Source organism: Sander lucioperca, chromosome 12 (genome assembly GCF_008315115.2).
Source record: "Sander lucioperca isolate FBNREF2018 chromosome 12, SLUC_FBN_1.2, whole genome shotgun sequence".
In the NCBI taxonomy this organism is placed as follows: Eukaryota; Metazoa; Chordata; class Actinopteri; order Perciformes; family Percidae; genus Sander; species Sander lucioperca.
Genome location: NC_050184.1, coordinates 5,097,724 through 5,119,171, shown reverse-complemented (window position 1 = coordinate 5,119,171; position 21,448 = coordinate 5,097,724). Strand labels below are relative to the sequence as shown.

The 21,448-nt window shown below is 38.3% G+C and overlaps 4 protein-coding genes and 1 long non-coding RNA gene across 9 annotated transcripts; 1 reads left to right on the top strand and 4 right to left on the bottom strand.

Annotated features, from left to right (window-relative positions):
* Window positions 1-739: 739 nt before the first annotated feature.
* On the bottom strand, window positions 740-13,461 carry LOC116043679 (P2Y purinoceptor 1-like). 5 transcript variants are annotated; one of them, XR_004898963.1, is made up of 4 exons: window positions 13,269-13,455; window positions 12,219-12,361; window positions 6,632-6,774; window positions 1,173-1,285 (listed from the first exon to the last, which is right to left on the bottom strand). XR_004898963.1 is itself a non-coding variant. In XM_036007976.1 (2 exons), exons 1-2 carry the CDS (start codon window positions 2,006-2,008, stop codon window positions 1,037-1,039), a joined length of 672 nt encoding a protein of 223 aa, XP_035863869.1. In that variant the 5' UTR covers window positions 2,009-2,325; the 3' UTR covers window positions 740-1,036. The 5 variants fall into 5 exon arrangements, 2 of the variants coding, with proteins under 2 accessions (XP_035863869.1, XP_035863868.1); XR_004898962.1 differs by lacking the exon at window positions 12,219-12,361 and having other exon boundaries at window positions 13,269-13,447; XR_004898964.1 differs by lacking the exons at window positions 1,173-1,285; window positions 6,632-6,774 and adding an exon at window positions 11,205-11,638 and having other exon boundaries at window positions 13,269-13,461.
* Window positions 3,487-20,992, top strand: LOC118496389. The gene is made up of 2 exons (XR_004898965.1): window positions 3,487-3,604; window positions 20,725-20,992. It is a non-coding gene; the product is annotated as an uncharacterized LOC118496389 (long non-coding RNA).
* On the bottom strand, window positions 8,919-10,116 carry LOC116043677 (P2Y purinoceptor 1-like). Its single transcript, XM_031290534.2, has one exon. It carries the CDS (start codon window positions 9,992-9,994, stop codon window positions 8,996-8,998), a length of 999 nt encoding a protein of 332 aa, XP_031146394.1. The 5' UTR covers window positions 9,995-10,116; the 3' UTR covers window positions 8,919-8,995.
* Window positions 14,081-15,391, bottom strand: LOC116043676 (P2Y purinoceptor 1-like). The gene has a single exon (XM_031290532.2). The coding sequence runs from the start codon at window positions 15,148-15,150 to the stop codon at window positions 14,152-14,154; it is 999 nt and encodes a 332-aa protein (XP_031146392.1). The 5' UTR covers window positions 15,151-15,391; the 3' UTR covers window positions 14,081-14,151.
* On the bottom strand, window positions 17,120-19,213 carry LOC116059798 (P2Y purinoceptor 1-like). Its single transcript, XM_036007977.1, has 2 exons — window positions 18,724-19,213; window positions 17,120-17,661 (listed from the first exon to the last, which is right to left on the bottom strand). The coding sequence occupies exons 1-2, from the start codon at window positions 19,154-19,156 to the stop codon at window positions 17,120-17,122; spliced, it is 975 nt and encodes a 324-aa protein (XP_035863870.1). The 5' UTR covers window positions 19,157-19,213.
* Window positions 20,993-21,448: the final 456 nt, after the last annotated feature.

Below are 21,448 nucleotides of genomic sequence, written 5' to 3'. Positions count from 1 at the left end.
GCGGCAGAAGAGGAGCAGTTCCAGACAGATTTTTTGGCTGTAAATATAACAGTGGCTCTTACCCAATACATAGTCAATATCGACGACAATTCCTACCTGTGAAATATGACAATAAGTCAGTTTTTTGTGGCCTAATTAGATCAGAAATCATTAGATTCAACAAGCCGTTCAGATTTGGCTCCCCATCCTGTCACATGCAGGTTCATTGGAAGATACCGCCCCGAATAAACTTGTCATCTAGTGCCATCATCAGGACAAATCTTTTATTTGTTCACTTTGGTTTATGACCAAACCGATGACGACATTCCTGTCATCCTCAGATGCAGTTTGTGTTAACACTAAACTAAGATGTGCAAGCATTTAGCTCAAAGCACAGCTGTGCCTACGTGCAGCCTCACAGAGATGAAACAGGATGGCTGTAGACTCTTTGTCTTGTTACAACATTTGGTCTAACTCTTGTTTATGGTATCTTATCTTTTCCTGATTTGTCATCACCATCATTGAATTTGTTGTACAATACTGTTTCCTGAACCCATGCTTTATCAAAATGATTACTATTTCCACAAAGTAAGATCACTAAAGTTGGAGGGATTTTGCACAACTATGCTGATAGCTGTTAATCTGTGTTGTTTTGACATTGTGCTTGATCATACCTATATTGACACACATCTGCCGCTATTCTTTTAGTTATTCTTCCTTTGCTACCCTTTGATGTGCAGTTGCAGTCGGTGAAGCTCATAGTTTGCATCCTGTTTATTTTTACACTGTTTATTTTTACAAGTTCACACTATGAACTTCCTGTTTAAATCCAAAGAGATAATGCATAGCACTGAGCCACCGATCACAAAACATGGTCACGTTCTCTCAGCAAACCTTTCTGAAAGTGAACAGTGACATTTTCAAATAATAACAATCTTAAATGAAATTCCTTTTTTTAATCTGAGTCTTTTTGAGCGTGTTAATAACAATATGACCATAACTTAGATATAAACCTTGACCCAGAACAAGATGATGCAATACAATAATTCAATTTCATTCACATATTAGACAATTCGACCAGTGGAACTTGACTAGGGGTGAGACGCATGACAGCTTTACGAGCTTGCTGGAGTCGTCGTCTGAGCTGAGCAGGAATATCTTCATTTCCATGGAGGTAAACCAGAGGGTTGAGAGCACTGTTCAGACACACAAGGCCACGACTTATCTGATGAGCAATGTAGACTCCATTAGACCATTCACGGCATATCTTCTGTTTTTGCAGAACTCTTGACCAGAGGTTGAGGTTCTTCAGTACATAATAGGGGATGTAACAAACAGAGAAGAGAAGAATCACGATGAACAACAACTTCAAGCATCTCTGTTTCAGTACCTTGTCAGTGGTATTTGTGCGGCAGAGAACGACAATCACATGTCCATAGCAGCCCAGTGTGATGAGCAATGGGATACAAAACCCAGTAAATGTCCATCCAAGGCTGTATTTCAGGTAATCATCCACATATCTCTTATGGGTAGTATCATAACATTTCCCAGACTTGTTTCCCCATGTTTTGCTGTAGAACATGTCTGGAAGACTTTGAACACTCACCAAGAACCAAACCATGACTGAGATCCCCACAGAGTGAGTGACAGTTATTCTTCCCATCACTCTCATTGGATGGACAATAGCCAGGTACCTGTACACACTTATACAGGTAAGGAACCCGATGCTGCCATATAAATTCAGGTTGAAGCAGAATCTTGTTATCTTGCAGAATGCGTCTCCAAAGATCCACTTGTTCTTAAAGTAGTACACCACCAAAAAGGGGACTGTGAGCAGGTACAAAATATCAGCAAGTCCGAGGTTGAGAACAAACACATTAACAATGCCCAGTTTCTTCCATTTCTGCAGCAAAGACTTCAATCCCCATCCATTAGCTCCCAGACCAATGATGAAGACTAAGATGTAAACAGGAGGTAGGAATCTGCCTGTAAAGTCAAAACTGATATCTTGACAAGATGCGTTCGCCATTGTCTTCTGGACAGTTAGTACAGTTCCTTCTCTTGCTGGGTGTGAGATAGAATAGATAGAAACAGAATCAAAGCATATGTGGTTCAGAGAATACTTCCTGTTCTATGCCTCACCCTCGACATATGTTTGAGTTCCTGCACGTGCTGGCATCCAGGAAACAACACAGGTTAGCTAGTTTGTCAGATTCTTTTTAATTGAAAATATAAAATTAAAAGTCATCTAAGGGAATCCATGCTGAGCCCAAGTAACAGCTTACACAACAATTACAGGTTTATATGTGATTGTGCTGCCTTACATGTAGATATTCTTTCCTTTTCTGACTCTTCTGACAAAACCTTATTAGAAATAGAAACTGAATGTTTAGCTCTAGTTAGTAACCTATGCCTTTAATTAGCACCATTTCTAACGTGAGAGTTTTAAACATTTAAGGTATGCCTATTATATTTCTGTGTCATGAAGCCCTAAGAAGTAGCCAGCTTGTAGTCATTCAGATAAATGATATCAAGATAAAGAGGTTTTTACAGAAATAAAATAAAATGTTTACACTTTATAGTTTGTAGTTAGTGTATTACACGCTTTTTGCTTGCGGGTAACCTATTACAATGGCAAGAGGTGTCAGATTTCTTTCTCTAAAAACGTTATTTGGTTAGAAACTAAGGTTTGCCACTTCCTGTGGTAAGGTACTTTATGTTGCAGCTACTCAACAGTGAGGTGATGGTATCTTGGTACTGTATGTTATCGGTAATATTACAGGGACTGTTTATTATAATCCTATTGTAATATCCTGTTGTAAAAAAAATGATTTGAAAAAAATAAAGCTATTGCAATGCCCTCATCCCCAGCAGTAGATTATTTTGTCCACAAGATGTCATGATGTGTGATGACACATCATGACATCTTGTGGACATCTTGTGGAGTGACTGAGGCACAGTGCAGGCTTATGTGCAGAATAGTATAGACATCAAACACAAAAAGCCATATATAGTAATACTAGTCATTCATTTGGCTTAATTTGTTTTATGGTATACCAAAAATTACTTCTGTGGTGCTGTGTAAGCATAACATTTAACAGCTCATTTACAAAAGGAAGAAGCGCACTGCACAGTAGTTATTGATGAATGAAGTGAAATGTTGGGAAAAGCTCTAGTACGTACAGCATGACTATAGAAATCTGTGAATACTATAATATGAAAAAATATAAATCAAAAAACACAAAAATCATTGAGAGTAAAAAATGCAAGACATATGTAAGCATGTTTCACTGTACATAAGAGACATCCGTCCAGAATTATTTACAACAAAACAGAAAATAAAGAAATAAGTGCAATGTCGCAAGACTACAAACACACAAAAACAAAACTGTACAAGCTAAGAGTAGCACTGCATCACGTCAGAAAACATTTTCTGTCAACACAAAGGTTGGAGTCATTCTGTGGCAGAACTTTCTATCAAACAAACACATTTTTAAGACATTGACATTTGCTCTTAAAGACATATGTTGCTGGTAAGCAGTGTAAATATGTCTTTAAAAAATATCTTTATGACCAAATTAACATTATGGCCAACTGTCCTCAATTCACAACTTGGGTCTTTTAGGTGAGAAAACTCAGTGGTGTAGTCCAGGGTATACGCTGGTATACGGCGTATACCTACTTATTTTTCAGTCAGCATTGCGTATACCCACTTCTAAATCCCCCCTGATGCGCACCATTCAGTAATATCTGTGAGCCAGATTGCCCATTTTTTCCTCAAGGATAGTGAAGCCATGACCCACCCTCCTCTGCCTCTAATTGGCTGGTACTCGCTGCTTTCACTGATTAGATTGGTTAACTTTAGGCATGAGGACTGATGAGCCAATCAGAGGCAGAGTAGGGCGGGTCATGCCGAGGAAAATATCGCTAATACCTCAGGTGCCAGTGAAAAAAAACAAAAAAAAAACTCAGGTGCCGGTGCCACTTGACTACGATAACGTCAGCAGACCAAACAACAGCTGAAGAAATAACACAAGCGGCGGTGTGCCACCCCAGTTGATGGAAGACATAATTCTGAGGTAAGTTTTAAGGTGGTTTCCAAATGAATCATTATTTTAAACTACTGGCAAATTGCCAGTGGCAATATGACTGCACATTTAGAGGAGAAGAGATAACACCATGTTTGCCTCATGATAAATACATTTTACATTCATCCAGGCTGCTTGTGTGACCAGTAGTAACTACAAACTGCTCCTAATCAAGTCATGATCATTTTATAATAGTGAGCAAGTAGAAATGACAGATTTTTGGGTAAACTAAATCATAGTCTTACATGTCACTGTTTCTAAAACAGGGCTTTTTTCTGGACTACTTTATAAAAAAAAAAAAAAAAAAAAAAAAAAAAAAGGTGAAAACTGAGAGTATACCCACTTCTCCAGGGACCACTACACCACTGAGAAAACTGTATTCGAATTACATGAAATAATTTTCTTCGCCCAAATACGGTAATGCAGAATTCCACAAATTGAATTGGCCCACCAGCCTACATTTGTTAACCCAGTATAAAAAAAAAAGAAAATGATCCCAACCTAAATTCTGAGCTCCATATGAGTCAACCATGATTTTATTGTACCCGGCGTCAACTACTGGTTAGTTTTGTTAAGGAGCCTCAGCATATTTTCTCTTTTGCAACTGATAATAGTCCAGAACTCAGCAGTGATGCTTTTAACAAAAACTAAATAAAAACCACACGACACCAGCTTTGGTGACTCTCTATTGGCTCCCTGTCATTTTGAGGATTGATTTTAAAATGCCATTTTTGGCATACAATTGGCATTACATGATCAGGCACCTTTGTACTTAAAGGGTTTGCTGTGGCCTCTGACCTCTAGGAGGGAAAGTCTCAGAGGGAAAATCAGTGCACATCTTTCTTAAAAAACACTTGTGATTATACCTTTTTCTTTTAGGGGTTATACACTTATTTCTCCTTGTTTTTAATATTGTCTTCTCTGTCTTATCTATCTCCTCTCTTTCCCTTTTCTTGTTACTGTAAAGCACTGTGTAACTTCTGTGATAACAAAAAGTGCTAAATACTGAAAATTACTTTCTAGAGAGGCACTGCAGAGCTGTCTGCTCTACTGATCTCAGGTGAACAGTCAGCCGCCCTCTCTCTGCCCTCTGAGGCTAAAAAACTGGAACATGCAAACCGCACTGACGAGGGTTCCGTGAAATATGACAGCTACAGTTTATTGGAAAATAGCGTTGAGCACACTGACTTTGATGAATTTACTGTTTATCAGACGACCCCAGATAAGACAAGAAGCTAACGTTAGCAAACGCTGCGGTCCCTCTGCCTCTGACGCCCCGCTGGCCGCTGTAGGAGATGCTGTATTAAAAAAAAAAGAGACGCTGTATTCCTCCGACACGCTGTGTTAACGTTACTGTTTAAAACGCTTGCCAGGTTTGTGGGGGTGCATACCGCTCAAAACCAACATTACAAACGTAGTAATCTTGCCTCAGCATTTAGTTTTGTTGCTAAACTGTGTGTAAAATGAGCGGTGATGTTAAATCATCTGCTTCAGGTAACGGCACTCTAGGGTACCGTCTATTTGCTGGATTGTTCCGAGGTAACCGTCGGTAGCTAACGTTAGTAGATAAGCCTGTTTACAGCAACGGTAGTGTTCATATTTATGCACAATGACAAATAAAGCAAACTTGCTAAAAAAAAAGGGAACTACACGCTGTTTTCAGGTAACGTTACTGTTGACGTTCAAACAGGCCTGTGTGTGTGTTTTGAGACATATCTTTATTCTGTATTAAGGCTATATTTATTTTATTTTTATTTGTTATTTATATATTATTTTATTGCCATTACCTGTTTTCATACATACAGAAGTTTAGTTTGCTAAATATATTAAAAAAATGTAGTTGGATATTGGATGTGAAAAGAAGGAAATGGTTCTTCCATAACATTGCACTTTAGATGTGTGTGAATTTCCCACACCAGGAGTAATTTATATAGTTATATTTTATAGTGATTGATTATCTGTTCAAAAAATGTTCTATGCAAAATGTAAAATTTTCTATTAAAGAAAAGATAGAAAATAAATATGTGTGTGTGTGCTCTAAAGTGGTTAGAAATTGATGAAAATCGTAATCGGTTAAAATCGGTATCGGCTGGTCAAACTCAATGAAAAATCGGAAATCGGCCTAAAAATTGTAATCGGTGCATCTCTACTTAATATGTTTTGCAAATCTTTACATCAGAATTTTAAAAAGAGCAAGGGCGGTAACAGAGGCATCCTTTTTGTGTAACAGAGAAATAATGGCTGTTTCAATTTCTTCTAAACACACCTTTACAAATGGAAGCTGATTCTGAGACAGCACTATACATTTTATTCTGAAACAATAACTAACACAACTTCAACAATACCTCATTTACCAAGTGTCAATATTGAACTAAGGGTCCCACACTCTCACAAAGCACATCCGTACCTTGCAAATAAAACATAATATCATTCAAAATAACATAATACGATGCAGGTCTGAGTCGTGGCTTGGGAGTGTGGTGGCCTACAACCAATGGCTTCTTCACCTGCTAGTGCAGCAAGCTACCAAAATAGACACGCATTCAATATTGGCTGGTACTCACAAATCCATGGCATGTCTGAAGCATGGGCAGAGGAAAGATGCAGAATGGGAGACGATGGCAGCAACAGTTCAGACCGAAGCTGCAGCAGGCGGGAGACGTCTACTCCTCAAAGGGTCCAAGGAGAGTTTTATGGTCCTCTTTATCTAATGAGTACAAAATGTCTCCTCAGTCACTTCAATCAACCAAAAGCTCATGTGCTAGAGTTAGTTTTATGTTTAGCTTAGCTAAAGGCTAAGATCGAATGTAACTACTGGTAAGTACATTTACTTAAGTAATGTACTACTATGCTACTCAAGGGTGTAACTTTGGTTTGAGAAGTGGGGGGGAAATATAAAACAGGGGGTCCTATGCCAGAAAAATGTTTTCGATTTGAATCCCAATACCTGCATTTCTACATACATTTAGGGACTATGATGATAAAAAATCCAGGAAATAATTAAGTTGATCATAAGACTTGACAGAATCATTTTATAAAGTAAAACATTTTTCACAATTTTAAAGTGTGTGTGTGTGTGGGGGGGGGAGACACAAACGGGGTTCTTGAAAAGTGTGTGAGTGGGGGGGGACATGTCCCCCCTGTCCCCAGTGGAAATTACACCCTAGATGCTTCTATACCTATTTCTACTGTACTACATTTTGGAGGCAGATATTGTGCTTTTTACCCCACTACATTCATTTCACAGGTTTAGATACTTTGCAGAATTAGATTATTAATACAACAAATAAATACAAATTTATATATCATTACGGACTGTTCGTTATTTATTTAAGGGGCCACCGGAGGAGTTTTGGGACGTTCAGGGTAAAAAGACTTGACCCTCCCCTGACCAGTAATAATTTTTCTATGACCCTCCAAAATAATTTGAAAAAGAAGCATGAACCTCCTCTTATGTGCTAGCTTGTTCTTAGCAAAGATATACAAATGCCATTTGATTTTTTTACAGCCATGACATACATTAGTTAACCTCTGCATTCTCATCTTACACACCACACTCCTCTGTTATGGTGTGGTGGCCATTTCAGTAGATTTACTCACTAACATAGTTGTGAAAACACAATAAGCATGGAAACTAAATGCACACTTCCTGCATTACTGCATTACTTCACATACTAAGTTACTCCTCTAGTAAACTAGTATTCACATGAAATAAAACAATAAAACATTGAGACCATTCAGCAAAGGACACTGGGAAATAACCAATTCAACCCTGGTTGCTATGGACTCATCACTAAGCTTCCTCAGTCGTAAATTTTAGCACATATGTAAAGCTGCAGAGGCTGAACATTATATTCCAAAACATATATCTTTATTTTTAAAGCAGATTTTAAGTTACATCGTAACAATTTAACAATTCGCCCTTATGAAATCCAATCGCGGCACGGCTGTCTTGGAACACAATGGACAGACGTGGCGGAATGCCCCGACACTTAAATTCAACTAAAATGTAACAGTGACCAGTCAGTGTTGGACCTACAGTCTGTTGAGATGCCTCTCCAAACTCACCATAAAACGTTAAGACACGTTGAGAAAAAAGATCCGTATTTTGCCGTAATCCAATGACATGAAAAAAAAAGTAATCCACAGCGATCAGTAGATCCACAAACAGAGTCACGGTGTATCCAGCAAGGCGTCACATTCACCAGCCAGCTCCAAACAGGTGAACGAGGCCTCTCCACTTTGCTGTTTAAACTAAGTGGAATAAACGTATAAAAGTCCAAATCTACACAAAACCTGCAATCAATAAGTAAGCTGACATCACATTTATATACATGGCATTTAGGAAACCTTTATTGCAAGGTTGGCACGGCAAGATGTCCAGACTAGTGCAACAGTAACTTTCGTTTTTTGCGTCCTGCTGCTCCCATCGTCAGCCAGGTAATATTTTTTTTTACTAAAGCAGTATATGAACTCTGATGTATTACCTACCACCAGGTAGTGGTACCACCAACCCATTATCCATGAGAATAAAAAAGCACAAGGTCACCAATCACACCCAAAAAACAATGGATTTTTTAAGAATGTGGATAAATATTCAATCTGAAAACCCTATTTGGAACAAAAATAAAATCAATAGGGAATGAGCTACGCCTTGGTGACAAATACAACAATCAATTGTTAACATTTGAATTTACATGGACACCACACAAAACTAGAATCCCCCCAATAATTAACTGCAAGTCAGATATTTCAAAGTTCCTTCAATTAATAGAGCATGAAAGAATGTTTATATAAAAACAATTAACCTAAAAATAAAATACAAAAACAAAACAAAAAAATCTTCCTTCTAAACTGCATAGCACAAATATAAACGTAATATAGATGTGGCAATAGAAAAAAAATAATGACATATACAGTAAAATGTTTTAACATGTTCTATAACCTCCATCTGTGATTTGTGCCATAGGCACACCAACAGAGTTTGTTGGAGGCGGACGGCTGAACATCTGACGAGCTTGCTGGAGTCGTCGTCTGAGCTGAGCAGGAATATCTTCATTTCCATGGAGGTAAACCAGAGGGTTGAGAACACTGTTCAGACACACAAGGCCACGACTTATCTGATGAGCAATGTAGACTCCATTAGACCATTCACGGCATATCTTGTGTTTTTGCAGAACTCTTGACCAGAGGTTGAGGTTCTTCAGTACATGATAGGGGATGTAACAAACAGAGAAGAGAAGAATCACGATGAACAACAACTTCAAGCATCTCTGTTTCAGTACCTTGTGAGTGGTATTTGTGCAGCAGAGAACGACAATCACATGTCCATAGCAGCCCAGTGTGATGAGCAATGGGATACAAAACCCAGTGAATGTCCATCCAAGGCTGTATTTAATGTAATCATCAACATAGATGTCAGAGGTGGTATCGAAGCATTTCTCAGTGTTGTTTCCAAATGTTTTGCTGTAGAACATGTCTGGAAGACTTTGAACGCTCACCAAGAACCAAACCATGACTGAGATCCCCACAGAGTGAGTGACAGTTATTCTTCCCATCACTCTCACTGGATGGACAATAGCCAGGTACCTGTATACACTTATACACGTAAGGAACCCGATGCTGCCATATAAATTCAGGTTGAAACAGAATCTTGTTATCTTGCAGAATGCGTCTCCAAAGATCCACTTTCTCTTCTTAAAGTAGTACACCACCAAAAAGGGGAGTGTGAGCAGGTACAGAATATCAGCAAGTCCGAGGTTGAGAACAAAAACATTGATGATCTTTAGTTTCTTCCAGTTGTGCAGCAAATACTTCAATCCCCATCCATTAGCTACCAGACCAATGATGAAGACTAAGATGTAAACAGGAGGCAGGAATTGGCCTGCAAACTCAAAGCTGATGCGATGAAAAGAGGTGTTCTTCATTCTGTCTCCCGAAAAGCAGCAAATACTTTGAAGCAAGTACGCTATGGTGCAGAGAACGGTTAAAGTGAATGAGGAAATATGTCTTTAGAGGTCATTTCCTGTGAAATTTGCATTATTCTTAGAATCTTATCATTATTAGAATCGTCGACGAGTAGGTGCAATGATAAAATGCAATGACAAAATGGTAAGGTGCCCAAAAGGAACTGGGGGAATTTATTTTTAAAAATCGCTTCTTGTAGAAGTTCTATTATTCTCAGAATCATGATTCACGATTAAAGCGGACATTTAAATGTGGTCTTCCAAGACGGTTAGATCCAGTGATAAAATTAAAATTAAAAATTAAAACTAGTTTGTTAATACAAGTGGGACTAAACCTAGTACTGTTGACATTGCACTTATCATATGGTGCTATTAACCAGTACCACAACAGAATTAATTCAGTATGTTCCTGTACCGTCTTGTTGTATTTAACTCATCTCAAGACATTTTTTTTAAGACTAGTCTTCTTTTCAAGTGATATTGTAAGTTGTTGCACGTTGTTGTTGTGCGCATGTACTACTCTATAACCATAATATTACACCGATACTACCACACCCCATACCACCTCATAGCATCGTGACATTAACTTCTCCGTCGAGCAGGTAGGCTATAGGTGGCAGAAGAGGAGCAGTTCCAGCCGTTTAGAGCTTTTTTGGCTGTAAATATAACAGTGGCTCTTACCCAATACATAGTCAGTATCAACAACAATTCATTTAGGAAGATCCACCGGAAGTCCTTCATTTTCAGCTGGATGTCCGTCACCTTCCTCTTTCTTTGTGTTGGCATTCTAAACTCCGGTGGATTTATGAAGACTATGGTTAACTGTTCCTCAGATCTCTGCAGGATAAATCCAGACAGCTAGCTAGACAGCATTTGGTCTAACTCTTGTTTATGGCATCTTATCTTTTCCTGATTTGTAATCAGCATTATTGAATTTGTTGTACAATACTGTTTCCTGAACCCATGCTTTATCAAAATGATTACTATTTCCACAAAGTAAGATCACTAAAGTTGGAGGGATTTTGCACAACTATGCTGATAGCTGTTAATCTGTGTTGTTTTCACATTGTGCTTGATCATACCTATATTGACACATGAAACTGCTGCTATTCTTTTAGTTATTCTTCCTTTGCTACCCTTTGATGTGCAGTTGCAGTCAGTGAAGCTCATACAGTTTGCATCCTGTTTATTTTTACACTCTATATTTTTATAAGTTCACACTATGAACTTCCTGTTTCAAGCCAAAGAGATAATGCATAGCACTGAGCCACCGATCACAAAACATGGTCCCATTCTCTCAGCAAACCTTTCTGAAAGTGAACAGTGACATTTTCAAATAATAATAATAAATGAATTTCTTTATTTTAATCTGAGTCTTTTTGAGCGTGTTAATAGCAATATGACCATAACATAGATAAAAACCTTGACCCAGAACAAGATGACGCAATACAATAATTCAATTTCATTCACATATTAGACAATTCGACCAGTGGAACTTGACTAGGGGTGAGACGCATGACAGCTTTACGAGTTTGCTGGAGTCGTCGTCTGAGCTGAGCAGGAATATCTTCATTTCCATGGAGGTAAACCAGAGGGTTGAGAGCACTGTTCAGACACACAAGGCCACGACTTATCTGATGAGCAACGTAGACTCCATTCAAACTCAATGAAAAATCGGAAATCAGCCTAAAAATTGTAATCGGTGCATCTCTACTTAATATGTTTTGCAAATCTTTACATCAGAATTTTAAAAAGAGCAAGGGTGGTAACAGAGGCATCATTTTTGTGTAACAGAGAAATAATGGCTGTGTTTCAATTTCTTCTAAACACACCTTTACAAGCACCATAAAGACATGCATGCTAGGTAATTAGAACTACAGTTGAAAATTAGCCGACTGACTAACACTGGCGCATTTACAGAAATGTTGATTAATGTGCATTGTCCTAATCAAATAAACTTACAAACAATTTACCAAATGTCAATATTGAACTGAGGGTCCCACACTCTCACAAAGCACATCCTAACCTTGCAAATAAAACATAAGGTCATTCAAAATAACATAATATGATGCAGGTCTGAGTCGTGGCTTGGGAGTGTGGTGGCCTACAACCAATGGCTTCTTCACCTGCTAGTGCAGCAAGCTAAGAAAAAATAGACACACATTCAATATTGGCTGGTACTCACAAATCCATGGCATGTCTGAAGCATGGGCAGAGGAAAGATGCAGAATGGGAGACGATGGCAGCAACAGTTCAGACCGAAGCTGCAGCAGGCGGGAGACATCTACTCCTCAAAGGGTCCAAGGAGAGTTTTAAGGTCCTCTTTATCTAATGAGTACAAAATGTCTCCTCAGTCACTTCAATCAACCAAAAGCTCATGTGCTAGAGTTAGTTTTATGTTTAGCTTAGCTAAAGGCTAAGATCGAATGTAACTACTGGTAAGTACATTTACTTAAGTAATGTACTGCTATGCTACTCAAGGGTGTATCTTTGGTTTGAGAAGTGGGGGGAAACACAAAACAGGGGGTCCTATGCCAGAAAAATGTTTTCGATTTGAATCCCAATACCTGCATTTCTACATACATTTAGGAACTATGATGATAAAAAATCCAGGAAATAATTAAGTTGATCATAATGATAACTTTTGCAAGAAAGAATAGTACTAAAGTATGTATAAGAAAAACATGTCTTACTTTCTTTATTGTTTATTATAGGGGCGACCGCCAAGACTTGACAGAATCATTTTTTAAAGTACACATGTCCCCCCTGTCCCCTGTGGAAATTACACCGTAGATGCTTCTATACCTATTTCTACTGTACTACATTTTGGAGGCAGATATTGTGCTTTTTACCCCACTACATTTATTTCACAGGTTTAGATACTTTGCAGATTTAGATTATTAATACAACAAATAAATAAAAATTTATATATCATTAGAGGTTAAAGAGGAATTACTGACTAAGTTAATGTGAACAAGAAAGAATGCAGGACTTTTACTTGTAACAAAGTATTTTATCACTATATCATTGGCACTTTTACCAGTAAAATAACGGAGTACTTCTTCCACCACTGGCTAACACACCTATAATACATGCATGTAACACACAACAGGCTGCTGCCCATAGCCGCTGCCACACTACGCTAATGTCGCTAGCATGCTAACATGCTAACATGCTAATTAGAATACATTTATTCAAACCACATCGAATATTAAAAATGCACAAATGTATTTACCTTTCGTATATTGCAACAAGTTACCAACCAGGTGGTTTTAACTTTGCGCTGACCGAAGCGAGCAACATATTTAGTAATATTTGCTGACATTAGCAACGTTTATATGGCTGCGTCAGTGCGTCTGATTAGCCTGCGCTCCAGCCGGTGGCTCCAGCCTACACCCTCTGACCTCTACAACCCGCCCCTCTACATTTACAATGACTGTGATTGAGCTGAACGATTATGACAACAAATACAAAGAAATGTCATGACGTTATAGTGTAACCACATTGCTTTTTATGAACTTGTTTTCATTAGTGGCATTAGTATAAGTGAGATATTTTATTCAGCCTAAGTAAACTAATAACTAGTACTACTGTAAGTAGCCTACTAATTCATAGGCCTACTGCATTCAAAATGTTATATTCTTTTAAAAATAGCCTACAAAATTATTAGCATCAAAATATACCAAAATTTGGCACCAACCCATTATCTATGAGAATAAAAAAGCACAGGGTCACCAATCACACCCAAAAAACAATGTATTTTATAAGAATGTGGATAAATATTCATTCTGAAAACCCTATTTGGAACAAAAATAAAATCAATAGGGAACGAGCTACGCCTTGGTGACAAATACAACAATCAATTGTTAACATTTGAATTCACATGGACACCACACAAAACTGAAATCCCCCCAATAATTAACTGGAAGTCAGATAATTCAAAGTTCCTTCAATTAACAGAGCATGAAAGAATGATGTTTATATAAAAAACAATTAACATAAAAATGCAATACAAAAACAAAACAAAAAAATCTTCCTTCTAAACTGCATAGCACAAATATAAACGTAATATAGATGTGGCAATAGAAAAAAAATAATGACATATACAGCAAAATGTTTTAACATGTTCTATAACCTCCATCTGTGATTTGTGCCATAGGCACACCAACAGAGTTTGCTGGAGGCGGACGGCTGAACATCTGACGAGCTTGCTGGAGTCGTCGTCTGAGCTGAGCAGGAATATCTTCATTTCCATGGAGGTAAACCAGAGGGTTGAGAACACTGTTCAGACACACAAGGCCACGACTTATCTGATGAGCAATGTAGACTCCATTAGACCATTCATGGCGTATATTCTGTTTTTGCAGAATTCTTGACCAGAGGTTCAGGTTCTTCAGTACATGATAGGGGATGTAACAAACAGAGAAGAGAAGAATCACGATGAACAACAACTTCAAGCATCTTTGTTTCAGTACCTTGTCAGTTGTATTTGTGCGGCAGAGAACGACAGTCACATGTCCATAGCAGCCCAGTGTGATGAGCAATGGGATACAAAACCCAGTAAATGTCCATCCAAGGCTGTATTTAATGTAATCATCAACATAGATGTCAGAGGTGGTATCGAAGCATTGCTCAGTGTTGTTTCCAAATGTTTTGCTGTAGAACATGTCTGGAAGACTTTGAACGCTCACCAAGAACCAAACCATGACTGAGATCCCCACAGAGTGAGTGACAGTTAATCTTCCCATCACTCTCATTGGATGGACAATAGCCAGGTACCTGTATACACTTATACACGTAAGGAACCCGATGCTGCCATATAAATTCAGGTTGAAGCAAAATCTTGTTATCTTGCAGAATGCGTCTCCAAAGATCCATTTACTGTTTAAAACATGGTACACCATCAACAATGGGAGTGTGAGCAGGTACAGAATATCAGAAAGTCCGAGATTGAGAACAAAAACATTGATGATCTTTAGTTTCTTCCAGTTGTGCAGCAAAGAATTCAATCCCCATCCATTAGCTACCAGACCAATGACGAAGACTAAGATGTAAACAGGAGGCAGGAATTGGCCTGCAAACTCAAAGCTGATGCGATGAAAAGAGGTGTTCTTCATTCTGTCTCCCGAAAAGCAGCAAATACTTTGAAGCAAGTACGCTATGGTGCAGAGAACAGTTAAAGTGAATGAGGAAATATGTCTTTAGAGGTCATTTCCTGTGAAATTTGCAGTATTCTTAGAATCTTATCACCTACTCGTCTTAGCAAGACGAGTAGGTGCAATGATAAAATGCAATGATTAAATGGTAAGGTGCCCAAAAGGAACTGGGGCAATTAATTTTTTTAAATCGCTTTTTGTAGAAGTTCCATATTCTCAGAATCATGATTCACAATTAAACCTTACATTTAAATGTGGTCTTCCAAGACGGTTAGATCCAATGATAAAATTAAAATTAAAAATTAAAACTAGGTTGTTAATACAAGTGGGACTAAACCTAGTACTGTTGACATTGCACTTATCATATGGTGCTATTAACCAGTACCACAACAGAATTAATTTAGTATGTTCCTGTACCGTCTTGTTGTATTTAACCCTTGTATTGTCCTTTGTGTCACAGGGACTTGTTTAGTTTATTTACATTTTGTATTAGCCTATCCACACGCGTTTGAGTGTAGCACGGGTCTCAAGGTGTTCGAGTGCAGCACAGTTCTCTGGGACCCCGTAGGACGATGATGAGGCGAGTGGGAAACGTTTTCGAGTGTAGCACTGGTCTCAAGGCGTTCGAGTGTAGCACGGGTCCCCGGGACCTCGTAGAACGATGATGAGGCGAGTGGGAAACGCGTTCGAGTGTAGCACGGGTGCAGCACGGGTCTCAACGCGTTTGAGTGTAGCACGGGTCTCTGAGACCCCCCGAAGGGTGCCTCGCCCCCCCGCCAGTTCATGTGAAATGACATCACACAGTACGTGAGGGTCACCAGGGGACCCGATGCTCAACGCCAGGCCAATACAAAAATGTCAAATAAACTGAACGGGTCACCGGTGACCCAAAGGACAACACAAGGGTTAACTCATCTCAAGACATTTTCTTTAAGACTAGTCTTCTTTTCAAGTGATATTGTAAGTTGTTTCACGTTTTATTCAGGTTTATCTCTAAATGAAATAAATGGGATGCACCGATGCCAGTATCGGGTATCGGTCCAATGCTGTGCGCATGTACTACTCGTAACCATAATATTACACCGATACTACCACACCCCATACCACCTCATAGCATCGTGACATTAACTTCTCCGTCGAGCAGGTAGGCTATAGGTGGCAGAAGAGGAGCAGTTCCAGCTGTTTAGAGCTTTTTTGGCTGTAAATATAACAGTGGCTCTTACCCAATACCGACAACAATTCATTTAGGAAGATCCACCGGAAGTCCTTCATTTTCAGCTGGATGTCCGTCACCTTCCTCTTTCTTTGTGTTGGCATTCTAAACTCTGGTGAATTTATGAGGACTAGGGTTAACTGTTCCTCAGATCTCTGCAGGGTAAATCCAGACAGCTAGCTAAACAACATTTGGTCTAACTCTTGTTTATGATATCTTATCTTTTCCTGATTTGTAATCAGCATTGTACAATACTGCTTCCTGAACCCATGCTTTATCAAAATGATTACTATTTCCACAAAGTAAGATCACTAAAGTTGGAGGGATTTTGCACAACTATGCTGATAGCTGTTAATCTGTGTTGTTTTCACATTGTGCTTGATCATACCTATATTGACACATGAAACTGCCGCTATTCTTTTAGTTATTCTTCCTTTGCTACCCTTTGATGTGCAGTTGCAGTCAGTGAAGCTCATACAGTTTGCATCCTGTTTATTTTTACACTCTATATTTTTATAAGTTCACACTATGAACTTCCTGTTTCAAGCCAAAGAGATGGTCCCATTCTCTCAGCAAACCTTTCTGAAAGTAAACAGTGACATTTTCAAATAATAATAATAAATGAATTCCTTTTTTTTAATCGGAGTCTTTTTGAGCGTGTTAATAGCAATATGACCATAACATAGATAAAAACCTTGACCCAGAATTGAATTTCATTCACATATTAGACAATTCGACCAGTGGAACTTGACTGGGGGTGAGACGCATGACAGCTTTACGAGCTTGCTGGAGTCGTCGTCTGAGCTGAGCAGGAATATCTTCATTTCCATGGAGGTAAACCAGAGGGTTGAGAGCACTGTTCAGACACACAAGGCCACGACTTATCCGATGAGCAATGTAGACTCCATTAGACCATTCAGGGCATATTTTCTGTTTTTGCAGAACTCTTGACCAGAGGTTGAGGTTCTTCAATACATGATAGGGGATGTAACAAACAGAGAAGAGAAGAATCACGATGAACAACAACTTCAAACATCTCTGTTTCAGTACCTTGTCAGTGGTATTTGTGCGGCAGAGAACGGCAATCACATGTCCATAGCAGCCCAGTGTGATGAGCAATGGGATACAAAACCCAGTGAATGTCCATCCAAGGCTGTATTTAATGTAATCATCAACATAGATGTCAGAGGTGGTATCGAAGCATTTCCCAGGCTTGTTTCCAAATGTTTTGCTGTAGAACATGTCTGGAAGACTTTGAATGCTCATGTGACGCCCAGCAATGTGTGGTCACATTATGTGGTTTAATAATGTATAGTTTGAATAGTTGGCATATGTATATTGCTTCAAAGGGTCTTATTTCTTTCATTTGGTGTAAATTCATTGTGTAAGCTGTATTCCAAATTTCCACCACAAGGGGGCCTCGCCTCCCAGCGAGACGGCATATTGTGGCTGTAGCCGACTCTCGTCTTTAGTCTGGCAGAAGCGAGAGAAGGAAACGCAATACCTGTTGCCGGTCTCATCATTTTCCTGTTCTTTTCAGGTTAGTCGCTAGCAAAAAACACACACATATGTGGTCAAAATAATGTCAGTACCCAGTATGAATGCTTTTCCGTGTTTTATACTGGATGAAGATTGTAGTTAGAAGGTATTTAGATGAACAGAGTAACGTGGTTGGAATGCTACAGCTAAAGCCGAGCAAGCTAGCTTCACTTACAGAACGTGTGTGTCACGTCGGGTATATTGTCCTATTTTGAGGCACCTATGTGATTTTATTTCGCAAAGCCCTGTCATGTTAAATGCTGTTTAAGCAAGTGTGTGTTTGAAATACTGTTAAGATGTATAGAGTTAACTTTTGCTTGTGTAATGTCTCACGCCAGCTGGACTATTTTGTTAATAGAATTAACAGTATTCTGCTAATATGTTAGCATTCAGCCTGTGCGTCTGGAATCTTATTGGTAAGGAGTAATGTTGCAGTTATTAGTCATTAGTACAGTTATGAAAGCTGTAAGCAGCAGACCAAAGAAGTTTGGGAAAAAGTGTATTTTACTTTCATTTGGATATGAAGACAAACAGCACCCATGGATTCTGAAAATGATGTTTATTTGGGAAACTGAATTCAAGTTAGATGATGGTAATTTGATGATGTTCTTATGAGAAGGAATGTGAAATTGAGAACATATTTAAAGTACATGTTTATGTGTAAAATAAAGTCTGGCAGAAGCGAGAGAAGGAAACGCAATACCTGTTGCCGGTCTCATCATTTTCCTGTTCTTTTCAGAACATTTTAATCTGACCACAGGCCTCACGCCTGGGGCCTGTTACACTCACCAAGAACCAAACCATGACTGAGATCCCCACAGAGTGAGTGACAGTTATTCTTCCCATCACTCTCATTGGATGGACAATAGCCATGTACCTGTATACACTTATACACGTAAGGAACCCAATGCTGTCATATAAATTCAGGTTGAAGCAGAATCTTGTTATCTTGCAGAATGCGTCTCCAAAGATCCATTTACTCTTTAAAACATGGTACACCACCAAAAAGGGGAGTGTGAGCAGGTACAGAATATCAGCAAGTCCGAGGTTGAGAACAAACACATTAACGATGCCCAGTTTCTTCCATTTCTGCAGCAAAGACATCAATCCCCATCCATTAGCTACCAGACCAATGATGAAGACTAAGATGTAAACAGGAGGCAGGAATCTGCCTGTAAAGTCAAAACTGATATCTTGACAAGATGCGTTCGCCATTGTCTTCTGGACAGTTAGTACAGTTCCTTCTCTTGCTGGGTGTGAGATAGAATAGATGGAAACAGAATCAAAGCATATGTGGTTCAGAGAATACTTCCTGTTCTATGCCTCACCCTCGACATATGTTTGAGTTCCTGCACGTGCTGGCATCCAGGAAACAACACAGGTTAGCTAGTTTGTCAGATTCTTTTTAATTGAAAATATAAAATTAAAAGTCATCTAAGGGAATCCATGCTGAGCCCAAGTAACAGCTTACACAACAATTACAGGTTTATATGTGATTGTGTTGCCTTACATGTAGATATTCTTTCCTTTTCTGACTCTTCTGACAAAACCTTATTAGAAATAGAAACTGAATGTTTAGCTCTATTTAGTAACCTATGCCTTTAATTAGCACCATTTCTACCGTGAGAGTTTTAAACATTTAGGGTATGCCTATTATAGTTCTGTGTCATGAAGCCCTAAGAAGTAGCCAGCTTGTAGTCATTCAGATAAATGATATCAAGATAAAGAGGTTTTTACAGAAATAAAATAAAATGTTTACACTTTATAGTTTGCAGTTTGTGTATTACACGCTTTTTGATTGCAGGTAACCTATTACACTGACAAGAGGTGTCAGATTTCTTTCTCTAAAAATGTTATTTGGTTAGAAACTGTAAGGTTTACCACTTCCTGTGGTAAGGTACTTTATGTTGCAGCTGCTCAACAGTGAGCTGATGGTATCTTGGTACTGTATTTTATCGATAATATTACAGGGACTGTTTATTATAATCCTATTGCAATATCCTATTGTAAAAAAATCCTTTTTTAAGAAATAAAGCTATTGCAATGCCCTCATCCCCAGCAGTAGATTATTTTGTCCACAAGATGTCAGGATGTCTCATCTGGAGTGACTGAGGCACAGTGCAGGCTTATGTGCAGAATAGTATAGACATCAAAAACAAAAAGCCATATATAGTAATACTAGTCATTCATTTGGCTTAATGTGTTTTATGGTATACCAAAAATGACTTCTGTGGTGCTGTGTAAGCATAACATTTAACAGCTCATTTACAAAAGGAAGAAGCGCACTGCACAGTAGTTATTGATGAATGAAGTGAAATGTTGGGAAAAGCTCTAGTATATACAGCTTGACTATAGAAATCTGTGAAAACTATAATATGAAAAAATATAAATCAAAAAACACAAAAATCATTGAGAGTAAAAAATGCAAGACATATGTAAGCATGTTTCACTGTACATAAGAGACATCCGTCCAGAATTATTTACAACAAAACAGAAAATAAAGAAATAAGTGCAATGTTGCAAGACTACAAACACACAAAAACAAAACTGTACAAGCTAAGAGTAGCACTGCATCACGTCAGAAAACATTTTCTGTCAACACAAAGGTTGGAGTCATTCTGTGGCAGAACTTTCTATCAAACAAACACATTTTTAAGACATTGACATTTGCTCTTAAAGACATATGTTGCTGGTAAGCAGTGTAAATATGTCTTTAAAAATATCTTTATGACCAAATTAACATTATGGCCAACTGTCCTCAATTCATAACTTGGGTCTTTTAGGTGAAAAAACTGTATTTGAATTACAAAAAATAATTTTCTTCGCCCAAATACAGTAATGCAGAATTACACAAATTGAATTGACCCGCCGGCCTACATTTTTTTAACTCAGTATATAAAAAAAATCCAACCTAAATTCTGAGCTCCATATGAGCCAAAGGATTTGGAAAAAGTCAACCATGATTTTATTGTACCCGGCGTCGACTACTAGATAGTTTTGTTAAGGAGCCTCAGCATATTTTCTCTTTTGCAACTGATAATAGTCCAGAACTCAGCAGTGATGCTTTCACAAAAACTAAATAAAAACCACACGACACCAGCTTTGGTGACTCTCTATTGGCTCCCTGTCATTTTCAGGATTGATTTTAAAATGCCACTTTTGGCATACAACTGGCATTACATGATCAGGCCCCTTTGTACTTAAAGGGTTTGCTATGGCCTCTGACCTCTAGGAGGGAAAGTCTCAGAGGGAAAATCAGTGCACATCTTTCTTAAAAAACACTTGTGATTATACCTTTTTCTTTTAGGGGTTATACACTTATTTCTCCTTGTTTTTTTATATTGTCTTCTCTGTCTTATCTATCTCATCTCTTTCCCTTTTCTTGTTACTATAAAGCACTGTGTAGTAAAAAGTGCTAAATACTGTAAATTACTTTCTCTACATTTGCCAAATCATTTTGATTCCTGAATAAGGTAAAAAAAAACAAAACAAAAAAAAAACACCAGT

What these genes read in the sequence shown, in the direction of transcription:
- LOC116043677 (XM_031290534.2), bottom strand. Translation starts at nt 9,994, where the DNA reads ATGAAGAACACCTCTTTTCATCGCATCAGCTTTGAGTTTGCAGGCCAA.
- LOC116059798 (XM_036007977.1), bottom strand. Translation starts at nt 19,156, where the DNA reads ATGGCGAACGCATCTTGTCAAGATATCAGTTTTGACTTTACAGGCAGA. An exon ending in GGTTTGGTTCTTGGTGAGTG is followed by an intron (nt 17,662 to 18,723) that starts TAACAGGCCCCA and finishes GTCACATGAGCA; the next exon opens with TTCAAAGTCTTCCAGACATG.
- LOC116043676 (XM_031290532.2), bottom strand. Translation starts at nt 15,150, where the DNA reads ATGAAGAACACCTCTTTTCATCGCATCAGCTTTGAGTTTGCAGGCCAA.
- LOC116043679 (XM_036007975.1), bottom strand. Translation starts at nt 2,008, where the DNA reads ATGGCGAACGCATCTTGTCAAGATATCAGTTTTGACTTTACAGGCAGA.